This window comes from Pholis gunnellus (assembly GCF_910591455.1).
Source record: "Pholis gunnellus genome assembly, chromosome: 7".
Lineage (NCBI taxonomy): Eukaryota > Metazoa > Chordata > Actinopteri > Perciformes > Pholidae > Pholis > Pholis gunnellus.
In genome coordinates this window covers 26125057-26145547 of record NC_136533.1, presented here as the reverse complement: position 1 = coordinate 26145547, position 20491 = coordinate 26125057, and the positions used below count along the sequence as shown (strand labels likewise).

Genomic DNA, 20491 nt, shown 5'->3' with positions numbered 1-20491 from the left:
GTTCACTCACCCTTCTGAGGTGAAAAGCAATTACTCAGCAACCCCATTACTTCCTCTGTCCTCATCTCGCTGTCTCACTGAGTGGATGTCTGCATGCTATTGTTTTCAGATTACAGACACATAAATCAATCTTCCACTTTTATATCTGTAATATATATATATATATATCTTTAATTTACTGCAAATGACAATAGTGATACAAACGTACCTTGTTTCTACAGGACAATAATCTGATTAAAATGATTCACTCTTAAAATTCTGTCAGTTGCAGCAAAGTCAAGCTCACATTCAATTCTACCTACAATTCTCCCAAAACAATTACGGTGTTCAAAAGTGGCATATTTCTTCAGACACATGGTTGCATAGTTTTTAAGTTATGGTGATAAAGCTGCTTGAAAGTCATGTCTGACATTAAAAGGTTATCTGACCTATTAGAACCATAAAGGGGTTTTCGGCTTGTCTCCATAGAAGTACCCTTTTTGGTTTCTGATCAGACCTGGTACAATTTTCCAGCTGGAGCCCTTTCAAAGTGTTCTACCCAGAACCATTTGTGAAAGGTTCCACCCAGTATCGCCGATGAGAAGTTCTACAGAGAACCCCCTTATGGTGTAATGGCACAATCTTTGATCTTTGAATAATGATCAAATAGTTCCAAGTGAACTCTTTTACTTCTAGATACAACCCTTTTTCTGTACGTCATACTGCTGTCTCTCTCTCCTTGTTTCCTGTCTGCCTCTTCACTGTCAACTCTCATCCATGCCTTCAGCCCAATACAATGGAGGTCAATGGAATTATTTTTCACTTTGTGGTGCTAAAAATGTAGAAAATACATTAAAATATAACAGTAACAGTCTAAATCAGCTTGCCTGATACGCTAAGTAATCCATACCTCACCGTAAAAGTTATTTATTGGATCTCTAGATAAATTGATCCAGACTCCAGAACTTTGGCAAACCTCTATATGCTGTATTTCCTACTTGTAATGATGCAGTCATGGGATGAGCGAGTGTAAAGAAAAACCTCCCCCAGTTCTCTTCGGTAGAGAGAATGATTAAGGGTCTGCTGCCTGAAATAACTCTTCCTAGCTGCTGCTCGGCCTGTGCTTGCATCATAGGGTTTAGGATTTGGCCTGAAAGAGCCTTCCCACCAGATTCTGGTTATTGACAAGTGTACATAGACGTACTCCAACATGTACATGGGGTCGAGGTTGAAATCAGCGAAGTGCTTCTTTGGGCACAGAAATAAATCATCCTCCCACATGCACTGCACACACACAACCAAATAAATATGCAGCTGATACATCACATACATGGGCCACACAGTTAGCGACTGACCGGCGTTCACACAGTCGGCTGGATGTTGTGGCTGGATTTCACAGCCGAACACAGGGATTGGGGGAACATCTGTGCCGCTGAACTGGTTGCGGGATTCGGGAATATAGGTCAGCACTGCAATTTATTCCTCTGCCTCTCTCTCCCACACAGACACACACACACACATTCACACTCTCCCTATCTTCCCTCTTCTCTTTCCTCCCTGTTAGCTCAGCGCAGTGAATGCACAGAGGAGGCATATGAGGACACACATATACACAATCTGCATACATACAAGGGCAGAATGATGTGATGGAGAAACTGTGAGCGAAGTTTGGAGATTTTTGTTGCTGTGACAACCGACACTGCTGTTTTCTTTAGACGCGCACGAGCCCCACGTGCATGCTGTGACACAAACACACACACACACTTTCCTCACATTTGAAATTGTCGCCCCAACCTCAATATTCCCTTCCTGGATTACTTTTGTCGTATGCAGACACACAAATGTTATTTACACACACATTCAAAAATTTAAAAAAAGAAAATAGGCAGAGCACGAGGTCAGGAAAAAGAGAGACAGAGTTAGAAAAGGAGGAGAAGACAGATAGTCATGGACCTAATTTGAAATGGTCCCTACAAGCAATAATGTAAAAGGTATAAAGGGTATCAAAGGTTGCATCGGGCGTGTGGCTGTATGTCAACACCGTAATAGGTACTGCAATTGCTATGGGCAGGCCAATTACGAGCGGCAAGGGCTCCGGCGGTCGCCGTGGCAGTCGGTGGGCAAGGCGACAGTTGCCATGGACAGCGCCTAAATGTCGTCACGGCAGAGCAAAAAGACTTTCTAAAGATAAACCTCTGACTTTGGGCAGCAAGCAGAGCAGGGACAGGTAGCAGCATTCATATAGACTATGTTTAAGACAGACTACTGTAATACATTGGACTGTCAGAGAGTTACAGTGAGGATTACAGAAAAATACCCACCATGCAAGGTCAGATAGTTCAACTTTCTTGCTTTATCCACTTCTGCTTGTTATGTCTCTTTTACATAAGTAAGTGATTTCCTGCATTTCCCAGAATACCCTTTAACAACCCAACAGGGAAGGAGCACACACTTGCTGCAAAAGATATTCTTGCCGAAAAACTGTTCTTGCCTTGGGATCAGTCCGATTACAGAGAGTTAATTGCAGCAATTGTGATACATTTTCTTTATGCAAATTGCCCTAAATACAAACCAAACAAAATGCTGGTTCCAGCTTCTTTTCTTTGTCTTGACAAATCATAAATGTGATGTCTTTGGGTTTGGCTGGACAAAATGAGCAATTGGAAGACATCGGCTTCAGAATTAATGATTCATTCAGAAAATGATCAGGAGATTTATTGATAAAGAAATGAAAAGGAAAATAATAGTTATTTGTAGCTCCAAGCGACACATATTAAATATATGGCATTTGCTGTGTGCAATATAGTAGCCCATCTGTTTTTTTCTTCTGAAGGTTCATGTACAATTTCATAAAAGTACGTTCACGTTTCTCGCCAAGAGCTACATTTTTTTCCAATATTTCATTGGAATGCATCATGATAAAGTTAAAATGTACCTTCGCCCCATACCCATTTTTCAGCAAGAGGGCTTGAACACATCATAATCTAACTTAATGCAACCTGCGATGACGTTAGCTGTCAGCTCCGTTATTTAGCCAAAGCAGGACTGTGCTGCCCACCGGCTGCTAACAGCTAATGCTAACTAGCTCTCCTCCTACAGGTTTCAACACAGATTTGTTGTTCATAAAGTAGCAAACAGGGAAATTTACTATCTGTGTCTGATAGGGGTGCAACGGATCACAAACCTCACGGTTCGGTTCGGATCATGGTTCTTGAGTCACGGTTCGGATCATTTTTCGAATCAGCAAAGAAAAGGGGAGGAGTCAAATATAACTTTGCTTTCCATTTATTAATTAAAGAACTTCAAGAACACTTAAAGCAAAGAACTTTGGGCTATAGTCTTACTTAAAAACAAAAACAGTGAAGATGTCCAATTTGAAACAAAATGAAATTTAAAAAAAACATTCAAGAATACTCAATTCTGTTAAGTTTAAGTGCAACATGACATATGTTGATACCCTCGTCCTTTGATCAAAAAACAGCCAGTGAGCTAGCTTCCACTGTTTCAACTGAACTGAACTGCTCGGCAACAACGTGGGTCTATGTTTACTTCCTGTCAGGTTAAGTCATTCAAATACACAATAATGTTTACCATTACTGTGAAATGGTCTACAACTTTAAAACATTTTTCAAAAAGATGAGAATATCGACATTGTCTGGGGAGAGGGTAGACCTTTCTGTGGTGACTGGGATATTGCTATTGGGCCTGTCTAGCTTCCAATCTACTGCTTCTGTCAGCACCTGCACCAGGTGTGTGTCTGTGTGACTCTCACAGAGGAGGTCTACAGCACGGTCTATGAATCTCCCACTCCGCCGTGATGAAGTGAGCTGTCCAAGTCAGCCGTTGTTGTATGTCTTTCTCTTTAAACAACGCCTACATACCGTAACGGGTTTGTCCACCACCCTCATCCCGTCATTATAAGTTACAGTGAAGACAAAATGCTCCCAAACTTGCGACTTAAATGACGCGGGGGGCTTCTGCAGTTCCTCCACTCGCCATGACTTTCATTGTTAAATGCTTTTAACACGCTCCGTTCACATGAACACACTACTGCTTTATATCTGTTCACTGACACTCTGCATTGATATTTGGGGACTTATTACTTAAAATGGAACAGCAGCAGTAAAACTTTATTACACACTATGATGATTAAACTGTACAAATTTAAAAAAAATACTAAATTGATCCGCGGTTCACAAGTGATCCGAACTGGGAGGGGTGATCCGAACCGATCACGGATCGATCTGTGATCCTAGTGTCTGATACCCTGTAGCTATGCTACCTGCGGTATTGTAAAAAGATGAGCTGCGTTATGTTTTCAGAATTTTGTCGACTTGATACGAAAGTATCGTTTCCCGTCACATCCCTACAAGGCAGCCATTACTCCACTCTATCTTTACATTGCAAATAGCTGCTATGTTAATGCTCTGTATATAATGATATAATATAATGTAGAACCTTTTAATTAGTGAGTTTCAGAGGTGGTTTTCCCTGCTCTCAGTCTCTGTGCTAAGCTAAGCTAATTGGCTGCTAGCTCCAGCTACATATTTAGTATACAGACAGAGTGGTATTGATCTTCTTATCTAACTCTCAGCAAGAAAGCAAATAAATGTATTTCTCAAATGTTGCATGTACTTTGACTGGCATTTTTACTTGACGAATTGAGACTGAAAATAATTGTTATGTAACAGCTCATCTTTACCGAATGACTGTTGAGGGAGCGTGAGGCTGCACTGTGATTGGTGTTCAGACCGAGTTATGTTCACTGATCCCTGTCAGGCCCCCTGTGCCCTCTGGAGAGATGGGCTCTGAGGGGTTGATGGAGCATTCAAGGACTCTCTGCGGAGCAAAAATCCTAATTTAACCCCCGGTGACGCCGGATCGTACAGACCAAAAGCACAGGCCACAATGTCTCCAAGCTGAGGCCCTGTTCTTTTTTTTTCTTGGTATGATTAAACATTTCTCTCTCTCCCTCCCGCCCCCATTTCACCTCTTCCTTACCTCCATCTAAGGTCACGTTACCTCTCAGTGAGACAAACAAAATAGACATGTTTCTCGTTTTTCTGTTTCTGTTATACTCTCCTCTCTCCAACACCCCCAGCCTCCATCCTCTCCTCCATCTCTGTCTATTTTTCTCTTTATCTTGTTCTGTCCTGTTCCCATGGAAACTGCGGGTCTTTCCGGTAAGGTAAGGAGAGTTTATCGGAGAGAGTTGCGTTAGCTGTAAGTTGTGATGTAATTAAGCCAACGGTTTCCAGGGCTGCCGTTTATGGTCATGTCAGTGGTAGACTGCGACGATCCGGCTTCCTCCTGTATGACTGTATGAGGCTCTCTGAGCTGGAGGGTGTGTTTGTGAGAGAGAAAATATACTACAAATACTGCTGTCTCATCCACTTATTGTCTACAGTGTCTATCTGTGTATGTACTGCTTTATTTGTGGAGCTCTGAATGCAACTCCTGCTGCTACATAAGAAAGGTGTCAAAAACAAAATGGAGGTGACGAAAGGAACCTGGTTACAGTTAAAGGTGGAGCAAGGATATCACATATCCATGTAGTACAACAACATTAAAAAGACAAATATCAGCACGAATAATAAAAACATTGGCCGTGAAATCTAGAAAGTAAATGTCCTCAGGACATTCGTTGAAAAAACGAGAGCCTGTAAATCTTAAAGGATCATTTTGGCTTATTACATCAAGACGAAGAAGAGTTTACAGCCAAGCTAGCAGTTCATTGAGGCTGCCAGGCCACAACTTCCGGTTCTAAAAAGTGAAGCCAATGCAGAATTGTCTAAAACCTCTAATGTCCATCAGGGGGCGACTCCTCTGATTGTATAGAAGTCTATGAGAAAATGACTCTACTTCTCTCTTGATTTATTACCTCAGTAAACATTGTAAACATGAGTTTATGGTCTCAATCTCTAGTTTCAAGTCTTCTTCAATACAGCATGATGTTCATTTAGTAAATGATGGTCCATTTAGAGTCAAATAGACCATAAAGGGGAGTGTGCTTTAGGGCGGGGATTGACAGGTCGCTACAACGGCGTTGTCAGTGTTTTTGTTAACTTGAACTCTTCTACAGTGTTTTTAGTTCTTGAAAGTTAATTGTAACATTTTGGTTGCCGAAAAATGTTTAATTCAACGTTACGTCACTAGCTCCGCCCTCTGTTTTTACTTCCAGTTGTCAAAAAACAAGATGGCGACGGCCAAAATGAGGAACTCAAGGCTTCAAAACGGAAGTCCACAAACCAACGGGTGACGTTACGGCGACTACTTCCACTACCTGAGCAAAAGTGATGACATCAGCCAGGGTTCCACTACATACAATGTCCAGCTGGATACAATTAGTAGCCTGTTGGGGACGAGGGAGACATATTTTGGGCAGGGGTCAGGATGTCCTACCCCAACACTTTATTTCCTGCATTCTGGTGAATTTCTATGCACCAAATTATGGTGGAAAAAAATCTGACCTGTCTTGAAACATGGACCCCGTCTCGTTCAACATGCTTTGTGGGTATGACTTACTTGCCGTGTCATCACCATTCATGTCTATATAGATTATGATTTAATTATTTACTAGTGGACAGTGTAAAAGTATTTTACAGAATTTTTACAGAATACGTGTCATTACTAAACACTGACTCTCCTCCCATCCTGTCCTTCCTTGTCCCTGATTAGCTGTAGCAGTGTGACTATAGTTGCTCTGTAGTATTAACGGTGTCTTCTCTCTGATCTGTCTGCCTGACACAGCCTGCCTAGAGTGCCTCTGTGTGTTAAATTTCCTCCTTCAGTCTGCCATGCCACAGAGCTAAACCCCCCCCCCCCCAGAGTGGCTTTGTTGTGCTCCTGCAGTAGAATCTCTGCCTCCAGCCTGTCTGCCGTAGAGCTGAATCTCTGTATGTATCTGCAGCTGAATCTGTCCCCAACTTCTCTGCCACAGAGCTAAAAACCTCGAGTGTCCTCAGCTCTGTCTTTTTCCTGAATTAAAACAGAAATTGACACAGGCTTTCCCTGAGCTGGTGGAGCTGATCATGTCCTCAGCTTACCTTGGCTTGAGTGACTTGGCACTGTGGATTTGCATGTCAGACATTTTGGTCTTGATCTTGCACATAAAAAGGCGCATTTCTAATTTTGTTAAAATTGTTACACCCCTAGAAACAAATAATAACCTGTAGCTGTGGCATGTAGTGAGACAGCACTGAAGGCCCAGGTATGAAACACATGGCCCACCACTGAATACAAACATGCACACGCACACACACACACGCAGACACACACTATGTAATCCAATCTAATATATACTCTGGAGCTCTTATCATATCATCACATACGTCATCGTAACTGCTTTTTTGTTATTGTCTGTATGTCTGTCTATTACGTCTGTCTTCTATGTATATGTCACTATGTATTTTATTTTGTCACATTAATTCACCAATAAAATAAAAACAAAAAAGACTGTAGTAAAATAATATATATATATATAGCCCAATTTGTTGGACAGGGCACAATGACCAAGAACACAAGACTCTAATCCAACAGTATACTTATTACAGGTTCATATTTCTGTAACTTTTTCATTGCAGATTCTACACAGTGCTAATGTCCCGCAGACAAAGTAGTGGGCCATGACATTCAGATATATTCAACACCTTTCATTATGCTTTTAGAGATAAAGTGAAAAAACGAGTTGCTCTGCGCATATTTGACCGCTGGACTGTTTGCGCAGTCCGTGTTTATGCACCTCAAACAGCCAATGTTCCAACTGTACAGATGCTAGCTGTAGCAGTCTAGTAATATACATTACCACATGTGTCTGTATGTGTTCAGCTCAGCCTATATAATGTTTACCATTATGAGTGTTAGCATGCTAACACTTGCTAATGGCTGATGGGAATATTACATTAAATTAATATTCAGGCGATTTTTAACCAAATGTCATGCAATCCATTCAATATAGTTGCCCAGACATTTCAATCTGAACCAATGAGGGAGGTGACTAATTTTACCATCTATTATTAATGTTGAAATGTCCTGCAGTCACATAAATATAGCAGATATATCTCATGCTAGGGTCAGATACTGTAGCATGATGCTACATGAGATGAAGCTTCTCTTTAGGGCTATCAATAAATATTGTAATTCTGAACATATATTTGAATAAAAGTAAAAGAAAGGGAAGTTGAGCAACATCAAGTCTCTGTAATTTGCACATAGAATCTGTAGGCAAGAGGATAAAATGTTGGTTTCGGACGTAGTTCTGGTTTTCATTTGTAGTCAGAGTAGTAAACCAATCATGTTGGAGCAGGCTTTGGTTGAATGCATGTAAAGTCTGTGTGGAGGGCAAAAGAGTTGGAAAGAACGCATTGGACGAAATACATTCTTGTTTAGCTTGTAAACTGGCTACGTCTGAAACAGTCCGATCATACGCATCATCTCTCACCTCCAACTCCAGTCTCCCATGTCAAGTTGCTAAACGGAAAAGCAAGTCGTGGCCCGGATATCCGCTTGCATTTGCTGTCGTTGTCAGACCATTGCACAACGCCACTTTCATCAATTGAAAATGAAATGTAATGCTATAAAGCTGGACAGGGAAAATGTTAACAACAACCTTAATGATTGCAAAGAAGTCACCCAAGTGAAAACAATCATACATCCTGGGCTGATTCATTTACATTACAGTCATTTAGCAGACGCTTTTATCCAAAGCAACTTACAATTCTATCACAATTCTACACTGTAGGCACAGCTACAGGAGCAATTTTTGGGGTTAAGTGTCTTGCTCAAGGACATATCAACATACAACTAGTGGAGCCTGAGCCGGGGATCGAACCGCCGAATCCTCTGATTGAAGGACGGCCCTGCGATCCACTTCGCCACAGTCCCCCCATTCACGATTAACAACCAGTGGTGCTCAGATGTAATGATGGTCTACGGGCTGTTCTCCAAACCTAGAGCACCTTATGATGCTGTCCCTATTATCTCCTGAGAGAGTTTACGTCGGTCATACATTTGGTAGATTCCACTATATTTCACAAAACGCTGAATTATCCATGGGACACAGCCGGAGGGTTGCTTTTATTGTATACTGAGAATCTAACACCGCAAGCTACCCTCGTCCCCCCTTCGGCAGATCAGATCACGTCTCAGTTCCGCTTTTGCCTATAAGTAGAAACTCAAACATGACACATCTGGCACTGGTCTGACCAATCAGACTCGACCCTATGTCCCTTCTTCAGCACTACAGAGTGGTATGTGTTTAAGGACAACAATACATACACAGACCCGGTCATTAGCTACAGCGGCAAATGCATCGACGGCTTTGCACAGCGGACTACTGGAGGGACATTTCTATATCAGAAGCCCTGGGTTAACGGGAAAGTCCGTGCCAAACTTAAAGCAGGTACTATCGCTTCCATCTTGATGATAGCTATTAGTAGTGCTAAGACACAATACAGGGACAAAGTGGAGTCTAACTACCAGGGCTCAAATGCTTTCACATTTTGGTTCCCATATGGGTATGCTCAGTATAGAGTCCTTCTTCAGCTGAGTCGGTTGAGAGCAAGCGTGTTTGGGGAGTTTGGCTGGCCGAGCCACCTGACTTAATGATTTAATTGTACAGCTACTAAATTTCTAATGTTTTTGGACCGCATGGATTAAATTATTTTTTGTTTTAGACACTCCAAAACTGTATCCGCCAATTCACAGGCGCTCTTTTTCCAATGATCGTGAATGGGGGAAATGGTTTGTGGGCCAGTGTCTGTCACCTGAATGTGGAGGTTGCAATAAACCGTGGGGGCTACTTCGCTAAACTCTCTTCACAGCCCAAGCCTAGTTCCTGGGGGCTTGGTTAGGACAATATGAGGTCATACTCAGTTATGACAAGATTCCAGGAAGTCACTGTGCCTTGCCAAAATGTCAAACTATTCCTTACTCCTTGAGAATACCGTAACAGTACCCCTGAAAAACGTCTTTCCGCTGACTTCTTATTGCTTGAAGCTTGCATCCTCTATGAGAAAAGCTTTGAGCTACAGTTGGTAAATGGCAAAGCTGTCACTACTGGGCTGCTCATGTGTTTTAGACCTGTTCAAGCTGCTTGGGCACTTTGCAGCTGCACCACAATTCCATAATAAGGAGAAAGTCAGTCTCTAAACTAGACCACACTTGCTTTTTTTTCTCTCCTCCTACATTTGATCCGTCTCATTTTCTCCGCTCTCTGCTTTTCTTTTGGTTCGATCCGACCTTTTTCTGTCCCTCTTGACTCCCTTCCTCCTTTTCTCTGTACCACTCTGTATCCCTCCACCTCTCACTCTCTTCTCCGCCGCTACGTTCTTTTTATTCAATCTTAGTATTCTCCCTTTTTCTCCTCTCTATTGCTCCCTCATGCACTTAAATTAATTCCCCCTTCAACTTTCTGTCTCGCCTCCCTTTTTTCCCTGCTTCCCTGTCTCCTCTATTTCTCCCCTTCTGTCCTCTCCTCCTCCTCACTTCTGCACCATAAAGTAGACGGCTGGATGATTCATCTCTCTGTCTGCCCCCGGACTGTTGTGATCCTTATTTTACTGCACAGTTAAAGCAGACTCCCCCTTCCTCCTCTCTGACGTCCGTCTGTCCTCTGCAGCTATTGACACTCATCAACCAAAGCAACTACTGTTAACACAGATAACAGCTCTGACTGGAAACAATAACCAAGCCTTAATCTGCTCCGTAATTATTGTTCTGCAGATATTTTATGTGAGGTTTGAATACAGTCAGGATTTTACAGTGCTATTTATTTGATCTGAGTGAGTTGTTTGTTCAGCCATTACGCTCCCAGGCACTGGTTTGATTTAGACCAGTAGACCCTCTCGATGGATGTCGCTATGTACAGTCCAGCCGTCCTCTTCTGGACATAATTAATTATTATGAGACAGGCTGATCCATGTTTTAATCATCAATTAAGAAATACATGTGGGCGACTGTGGCTAAGTGGAGAGCAGGGTCGTCTTTCAATCAGAGGATCGGTGGTTCGATCCCCGGCTCCACTAGTCGCATGTCAATGTGTCCTTGAGCAAGATAGTTAACCCCAAAGTTGCTCCCTTAGCTGTACCTATGAAACTGATAGGCAGGTGTCCCTTAGCCCCTGCCATCAGTGTGTGAATGATGACAAGTAGTGTGAAAGTGCTTTGAGTGGTTGGAAAGACTAGAAAATCGCTATACAAGTACAGTCCATCTATGTTGTTGTTGCAGGGATCAGGTTCCACTTGGACTGTTAAGGTCCAATGACCATAGTTTCTTTCTCTACAGGCCCGTTGTGTTGTTTGCCCTATTGTCAGACAAGAACACTGGTTGGGGTCATGGTAGTGGCAAATAAACTCAACTACTAAAATCAGACAACTAAAACTGTTGGTGAAGCTTAGGGAAAGATTGTGGTTAAACTGAAAAAGAAAGAACATGAATTGCAGGTGTGTAGCAAAATATGTGTTGGGAGTGTAGTAAAGAACTGATTATGATGAAATTGGTAATGTGAAATGCTGCCTACATTATTGGAACTCGAACTTAATCCAAACCATAATAAATATGTGTCTTAAAACTTAAAACTAAAAAAAAAAAGATTTTGTCTCAGGAAAACTGTACTTTCCTGCTTTAGCTTTGACAATGAAAATCTCCATTCAAATAATAAAGGAAACAAATTTTTCCCCCACGCAGAGGAGGTTAAAAATAGTTGTGTTTTGTCTAGAGTAGTCTCTGCAAAGCTTCATGTAAGGCTGCTTACAGCCCCAACAAGCTCCACTAATCAGAGGGTGAGGGCAGCTTTGTCTGAGACACAAAACCCAGGGCAAAAAAAGTTCACAAAACACAAGCTGCTGCCAGGCGATAACATCCTGTTCTAAAAAGTGAAACCAATGTGGAAGCGCTTTAAACCTGCATTCTCTCGAATGGCCATCAGGGGGCGACTCCTCTGGTTGTATCGAAGTCTATGAGAAAATGACTCTACTTCTCACTTGATTGATTACCTCAGTAAACATTGTAAAAATTGAATTTGAAGAGTTTCAAGTCTTCTTCAATACGCATGATTCAAGAATTCAAGGATAATTTGTTGACATTATGCAACACAGGGATGCACACATAAACATGACAAACAACAAAACAAAAACATCGGTGCAGGAATGCATTGTCCATCAACTTTGACTGATGTTTGGGCACCAAGCCTCATGATGTAAACACAGAGTCCACCTCCTCTCGTCCCACCGGAGTCCTGCTCTCTGTCCTGAGGTCCGCCCGTCAAGTGCAGCTTGATCCGGGATGAACGATGGAACCAGGTCTCTGTGAAGATGTGGGCTCAACAGTCACAGACTCCCGTTGCTTGGTTCGCCTCAAGTCTTATTTCATCCATCTTATTTTCCTGCGACCGGGCATCAGACAGCCAGCAGTAGGCTGGGTAATGGAGTAGCTTCAGGTCCTAGCTGGGTTAGCTTAGCTTCCATCTTGGCTCTCCTCTCTCTCCTCCATAGGGCAGTTTGGTATTGCAGGTCTGGCTGGTTGGTCGGCCATGGAGAGGTGTTCGTCTTAAAGTCTGTTGCACTTGATCCAATCTCCACGCTTCCTTTTTTGATGGTGATGAATGTATTGTGCCATATGCCATTAGTGGTCCAGTAATAAACATGAAAAAACAACAAAAAATTGTAGTGAAATTCATGGTGTTCATTTTGTAAATTATGGTCCCTTTTAGAGTAAATAAGACAATAAGACAGGGTATGCTTTAGGGCGGAGCTACCTTGTGATTAATAGGTCGTTATAATGACGTTGTCCGGTCTGAGAGTTTGTCTTACCTCTTTCACTCTTTCACAGTGTGTTTTCACTTCATGAAAGTGAATTCTAACATTTTGGTCGGCAAATTATGTCTTATTTAGTGTTTGGTTGTACTCAGACCCCTATCCCTATCGTTTCACTTCTGGTTGCAAAAGAACAAGACGGACAACGGCCAAAAAAACAAAATGGCAACAGCCAAAAACCAAGATGGTGATGGCCAAAATGACGAACTCAAGGCTTCAACCGTGCTCCACAAACCAACAGGTGATGTCAAGGTGACTTTGCCCACTTCTTAAATAAAGTCTATGGCCGTTGCTTATAAAAGCTTAATACTGCTTTTAGGGTGAGGCAACAGTTGAAGGCCATCGTTTTGAGTGTATCAACATTTTTATTAACTCAGGAATCCTCTTATTTGGATTATGGCAGTCAGCCAGAGAGAGGACACTGTTAACAGAGATTGCAGCACTCAACTGTGAAAGCAGGTTTTGAAAAGTGAGGGGGACATATCACCCGGTCGCGGAAATTAGCCCATGGCGCTACAGGACTACTTCCACACCCTTACTTTCCACCTCGCTACATAATGGGCACATTGCTTTCTGCGCTGGCACTGAATGTAGTTTTTGAAGGTAAATAATAAGGTGCAGAATAATTCAATATGGATGTAATTCCTCGGGCTCGTGTGGCGCTGCAGCAACCATGCTGTAAACTCTTGTTAGTGGAGGTGTCTCTCTCAAAGGTAACCTGGGTCGCTAGTCCGTCTGTCTCATGAAAGTGATTGAGAGCGTTGCCAGTTCTTAGAATGAGACAAACCCAAACTTACATGCTGGTTTCTTTAGCAAATGATCAAACACAAAGCAATTGGAAAAATAAATCACTGGTTCATCAGAAGATTACTGGCATCAGCACTCTTTAGCCTACACTCTGCTGAGTGATAATAGCCACTAGCATTATCCAAAGTAAGAACACTGACCTTTAGGTAATTAAAAGTTGTAAAGCAAGGGATGAAGTACAGCGAGCCAGCGATTATTGCAGAACAAGCCCTGACAGGGTGATTCAAGCCCCTGCAGTGATTTTATTATAAGGCAAAGTAACCTAAACTTTCACCAAACCATCAAAGCCTACCACAGAGTAGTATCTTTCTGGGCATAAGGTGTCAAAGGTTAATTGAATCGTGAATCAACTTAAAATGAATATAGCTCACTTTAGCTGACCCTTTTGAAAGTGAAAATCTTATATATTATCTTTGAATCTAGACAAATCTGCCATGCCTGCCCCTTTTTTAATTTTTTATAATTTTCACAGAAAAACTTCAATCTGCTTTCGGTTTCATCATTTGATAATGCTAGCATATTGCCACTTTTGGTAGTAACACTCGACAGGACTGAGAGAGGTATGCGTTGGCGTTGTCAGATGGGATAAATGTCACACAGTGCCTCATATTCTCAAAGTCAAACAGAGTCAAACATTTCTTTCAGACAATACAGTTACACCACATGTTTAATAGATTGCCTTTTATATTATACAGAAAAAAACTCAGTTTGAGAATACCGTAACAGCAACGTTAGGATGCATAGCTACCGTGACCTAGCATGCTAAGTGATATCAAAGTCAAAAGGTCGGAAGAGTTTACCAGTGGTATTGGCAATAGGTTGACCTCTGTAGTCGGGGTTACCGGGGTTACAGTGTTTTGGCACATAGATGAGATTTCTTGCCCACCAACCTGACTGGCCACATGTTTTTCGAAAACAAACCATGTAACAAACCAGAACAAGCCAGAAGCCGTTATTAGGAACTGTTTGGAAAAGGGCAGGTACTTAAAAAAATATTGTTAGGTGATTGGATAAATCAACTTCTACCGAAGCCAGTCGGGAGAAGAGCAAAAGCATGTTTTCCATTGAGAAAAGAGAGTGTCGTTCTTTGCTCTTCAATAAATTAACACTCTGCAGTTCTGATAGAACTGATGCTATTGCAGCATCTACACTAACCTCTTCATCGTCGTTTTGAACAAAATAGTCAACTCCCCGTGTCGTTGCGTCACACACATAAACCACGACCGTATCTGCCGTTAGCTGCTCACAGAACGCCGACTGATCCGGTCACTATAGCCATGTTTTCTTTCAATTGTCAAGTAAACTTTTAAGCAAACCGTTGAAATGACGCAAAAAAAGAAAAGCAAATTAGGTGCTGTTTCCATCAACTTTTTTTTTGGAGCAAATAAATGAGAAAAATTAGAGAGGGGTCTTCAGGTTATATCTCCTTCCAACCTCTCCGGGTAACAAGTATCACCATTAAACAAAGTTTAACCATGACTAGCTGGCCATTCTGCATTTGAGAGGTGGGACTTAGCGGAGGGTAATTTGGGCTAAACCACTAAAAAAAATCCCTAAGGAAAGTCTGGCTCTATGCAACATACCAACACTCCTTTCCTATTTACCCCAACGACAGTGAAGGATGATGGATGACATACAATGACAATCCCCCTGTTAATGTCTACAACCAAAACTGGGAGCAACAGTCATATATGAAGTAGCATATTATTTGGGTGTGTTCGGACTATATTTTTTTTAGTAAATTCTCAACAGACTCAACAGAAGCTTCCGAGAAGAGGAGCAACTTGTACAGTTTTTGTCCGGTGGATCTTTTAGCTACAACCACGATTTGTATCTCGTATCTTCTCTAACCGCATTCTATGACCCAGTCTGATCCATACGCTAATGAACACTAATAAATATAGACAAGTGATACAAAACTAATTTCATCTAGTCTAGTTCAAGACCTTATGTGATCCTTAACACCATCAAACCTTTTAACACTTTCATTAGCACACATTCATGGCAAAAATCTAACTGAACATGGTGTTGGTAGTGATAAGTTATCTAACTGAAGAAAGGTTAACTATAGGCTTCACATGAAAATGTTCAAATAAACCATATTTCAAAAAGGAAAGCTGCATTTTCATGGTCCACGAAGGAGACATCTTCCAGCATGAACAAGCATGAAGCATCAGATATGAGGAGCATTGAATTTGTTTCAAGTAGTATACTATAAATAAATAAAAAACCATTATCTTGTTTTTTCTGGAAAGAGATTCACAGTAAATAATGTATCCTTTTCATTGAGATGATTTCCCTGTGTTGTGAACAATTACAAACTGATTGTGTTAAATTCATATTAGCCTGTCCTTCCTATCGCTGGGTGGGAGCACAGCTGCATCAGTCCCAACAGATTTGAAGTGAAGCCTCAACCGGGTCTCGCTCTAGTTCTTTTGCTCTGAAATGGACGTGCAGCTGAAAAGCTCTGTGGTTTGAAATGACTACTCTAACTAGGTGTGATCAGGCAAAGGCCAAACCAGAGAAAAGCAGCACGCGGCTTTACAGGCACCACGTTGGATTTGATCCTGAGGGTGTGGTTCTTTCATTTTAACCCTCAAACACAACACCCCAGTAGTATTCTCTGCTGCGCGTTGTACTAGAATTACAGTTGTTCCGATGCAACACTAGTATCAGAAATGCCTCTGATACGGCGTAAAATGCTGGATCTGGTATCGGTGAGTGAGCAGGTCTATGCATCGATCATAAAATGTATCAGCTCATTAATGCTGCACAGGAACAACAACGTGTCACCCACTTCTCGATCACCCACTTCCCGATCCGTACATCCTAGGGGACAATAACTGACCCAAGGTTTGCAGATGAAAATCACTTTTTAAAGCTTGTGTTCGCCATAAGTTTAGAGATAATCCTAATTGACGGGAAACAATACTAAAACAAAGGTTTAGTACTGAAGAGATCGACCAGTACTCAACAGTTCAGGATGCGTAGACGTACCTTTACACTCCTACTGAACAGAGTCTGTTCCTCTGTAAGGTAGGATTGAAGTATTTTAGCTTAACGCTAAAAGCTACATGCTACTAGATATTCTACCTAATATGGATACTGTAATTTACTGTATGAACAACACAATGCATTCCCAGGTAACAATGCCCTGTACTGCAGCTAAAGTTGAACCAGGATGAACCTTTTCTGACAGAATACGTTTTCTTGCTGGAGCCCTTTTGCAGCGACACCCCACTGGGCCGACGCAGTGGTCTCAGTGGAATAAATGAGGACCCTGGCTTTTGTAGTTCTGCATGCAGCCTAGGGTAGCCAGGTTTCCAGAAAGACCTCATTCACCACCAGAACCCCCCTGTGAGAGACACATTTCTGCTGTTATAAGTGAAATAAAAGGTCATGCTAAGTAGCTGGAACAGAGGTCTACACGGATAAAAAAAGGGTCCCTTTAAGTGCAACCCATCTTTTATTAAAGCCATGTGGCAACCTCTGGGTCTGGAAAGTGAAGTCAATGTATAAGTGTCTTAAAGCTGCATTCTTTCTAATGACCATCAGGGAGCGACTCCTCTGGTTGTATACAAGTCTATGAGAAAATGACTCTACTTCTCACTTGATTTATTCCCTCAGTAAACATTGTAAACATGAATTTATGGTCCTAGTCTCTAGTTTCAAGTCTTCTTCAATACAGCATGATGTTCATTTAGTAAATGATGGTCCATTTAGATTAAAATAGAGCATAAAGCAGAGTATGCTTTTGGGCGGGCTTACTGTGATTGACAGGTCTCTATCACAGAGTTGTCCAGGTCTGGGATTTGAATGTGTTTTCGGTTTAGAACTTTAACCCTTTCAAAGTGTTTTCAGTTCATAAAAGTTAATGGTAACATATTGGGCGCCTAAAAATGTCTTATTCAGCGCTTTGTATTATTTAGCTCAACCCTCTCCTGTCACCTCCCGTTGCGAAAAAACAAGCTGGCAGCCAAAATGCCGAACTCGACATTGGTCCACAAACCAATGGGTGAAGTAGCGGTGACTATGTCCATTTCTTATATACAGTCTATGGTTACAGCATTAAAGATGTGACATTTTATTCCGAGCAACCTTTAGACCGTATCCTGTAAGCTTATTTGCCTCCATCCTTGACCGCACACATGTTCAAACACTGAAAAAAAGAATAACAGATTGAAGCCACAACTTTTCTCACAGAGACAATTAGAGTATCGTCAGTCATGTCCCCCATTTTCTTTTTTTTATGCATGCCTCTCTTGAAGTCCTGCAATGTGGCTGCCACTAGCATTCCCTCTTCAGCCATAACAAGGTAGCACCTGACCACGCCCATTATGAAACATCCCACTGTGGTAGTAGTGCACCCAAAAATGTCCTTAATTTGCTACAATGCTAATTTGAGTCAAACAAGACTCTGTTATCTCCTCCCACTGATATAAAGGCACATCAGAGTCGCTATGGAAATGTAGGCTGGGAAAAACAGCCGAGATGTTGACGTCCAACTTGCTATTCTCCTGCAATGAGCCGGTCATGGCTTTGGTAATGAGAGCCTGGGGACCTGGCTGAGCCTGCTGTGAGAGTGTGAGTGTGTGTGTGTGTGTGTGTGTGTGTGTGTGTGTGTGTGTGTGTGTGTGTGTGTGTGTGTGTGTGTGTGTGTGTGTGTGTGTGTGTGTGTGTGTGTGTATATGTGTCTGTGCATGTAGAAGGGAGGGTGTCTATAATCTTCCTAAAGAACTTTATTCTGTGTGAGTGTAAGCATCTGTGTGTGTTTCTGGAGGCGATGTGTGCAGTTGGAAGGGAACCAGCTGTGGCCAAGGATTTGTTTGTGTGTGTCTGTATACCTACATATGTGTGTGTGTGTGTGTGTGTGTTTGTGTTTGTGTGCGTGCAGGTGAAGGTGTGTGAGTGTACCCGTTGGCCAAACAGTCACACACAGAAACACATTGTGGAGCAAGCGGTAAGCCGATGATAAGCATGAACCCCCCCCCACACACACACACACACAGACACACACCTCAACCCTTTTCTCCATCCTCTCCCTCCCTGCCTCACCTTCTTCCTCTGTCTCTTTTACTCCTTCCTTCCCCCTGTCTCTCCTCCCTCCCTCCTCTCTAATCGCCGGGATAATTGACTCAGCCAGATTTGGCAACAGGCGTATTAGTGTCATTTCACACAACAAGAGATGACCTATGCAGATGGCACAGCGGTGACAGTCGAGACAGAGCGAGGCCCTGCAATGTTGTGTTCACCAAATCCAATATCCCACCCGCACACACACAGCAAATGCATTTCTCTTAATTTATAAATTGTCTTATTAACACAAGTTTTGTGTGTTTTCTTCCAGCCACCTCAGCCACCTCAGGGAAACATGTTGTTTTACACGGGTCAGCTGGTTTTTCTGTCTTTCTCTCACTTTGAGCATCCTCAGACTGACACTGGACTTCCCTTCATAGCAATGACATGAAATGACACTGCACTGATGTCATTCCCACAGTGCCAGCAGGTAAACAAGGTGTTTGCGTAGTTGTAGGTGTAGGAGCAGAAGTCTGGGGCAAATGTTTTTGTTTGAGGTTTTCTCTGATGATTAATCCGTCACTCAAATTCTGTCTAATGGGTGTCATTGTGTGTGAGGACCAAGAACCAATTTGAGAATAACACCTTCAGAGTGAGGACATTTTGGATAGTCCTCACTTTGGGACAGACCTTCAAAGACTTGGTTTAGGTTTAGGTTAGAGTTAGGGTAAAGGTTGGGGTCAGGCATTTATGCGCATTATGTATTCAATGAGTGTCCTCACAAAGATTACAAGATTGTGTGTGTGCAGAGCCCTTACCGCTGTGCGCGCTGAACCAGCGGGGTGCGATGTGCAGGGGCAAGGTGTCAGCCAGCGACCCCCGGGACCCCAGATAGAGCACCCCGTCCGTGTGGTGCCCTCTGCCCCCAGTGTCGTGGTAGCCGGTACCTTGTGGAGCAGTGGTAGTGCCCCCTGACCCCCCTCCGGCTCGTTCCGAGTCTGTCCCTCTCGGGGTGTAGAAGCCGAAGGGCACGGCGGGGCTGTGCTCGATGCCCATCCCGGCCACGGAGCTCACCGAGCGGCTCCTTAGGCCCATGGTGCCGCTCGGCCGGTAGTGACCGAAGTGGGCCGAGGGTGGCACCGCGCTGTCATCCGTAGAGACGCCGGGAAAAGCACCCCGGGGCCGCCCCGCCGTGCTCTGCTTTCCCCCCATCCAAAGCGGGAGGCAAAATGGGTGGGGGCTCTGGGTGGAAACAGGAGGGGGCTCGGCTCGATCCGCAAAGGGTCGAGAGAGCCTAAACAGGCTGTCGCCCCCCCTCCCTTCGTTCGTGTCTGTCTCTCGGCCTGCCCGTCTGTGTGCCCGCCCGTCTGTCCGTGTGTCTCAGCAGGCTCGTCAGCTCTGACTCTCCGCAGACGCAACAGCCCGTTCCGCGGCTGAGCGGAACATGAGCCCGCCCCGACGGCTGGATTCCCCTCACCCGTGGACAAAAGCCTCAAGACAACCGCGGGGATGGCTGACGAGCTGAATGACGCCGAAAAGCCCAGAATGACACGCAGCTGTAGGCTACACTCCCCTCGTGGCCCCAGGTGACGGCTGTATCATTGCAGGCGGGACATTATCCCGCCCGGCCAAGATCAAAGAGGCGCTGCAATGTTCACTCCGCTGCTCGCGCCTCATCTGATGTCAGACATCGTGACAACTGTTGCTGTCGTCTGACCGCCGAAAAACGACGGTCTGCCTTTGAAAAAAAATGACGTCGCTGCCCCCGCTGTCTGTTAGCTCTGATGGTCTCCAACCAGAGGTCGCCCTTTTTTCCCTCGAATATCGGGGTCACAGTGACGCTGCTCCCCTGCGCTCAGATCAGCGCTCCGCTGCTC

General features: G+C 43.3%; 1 protein-coding gene across 1 annotated transcript in view; it reads right to left on the bottom strand.

Moving 5' to 3' along the window:
* znrf1 (zinc and ring finger 1) overlaps positions 1-19826 on the bottom strand; it is a gene marked incomplete at both ends in the record, with an annotated part of 57641 nt that extends 37815 nt beyond the window's left edge. The window contains one exon of the mRNA XM_079162432.1: positions 19433-19826. Within this exon, the coding sequence (XP_079018558.1) occupies positions 19433-19826 (394 nt within the window). The remainder of the gene's footprint in view (positions 1-19432) is intronic.
* Between the last annotated feature and the right edge of the window lie 665 nt (positions 19827-20491).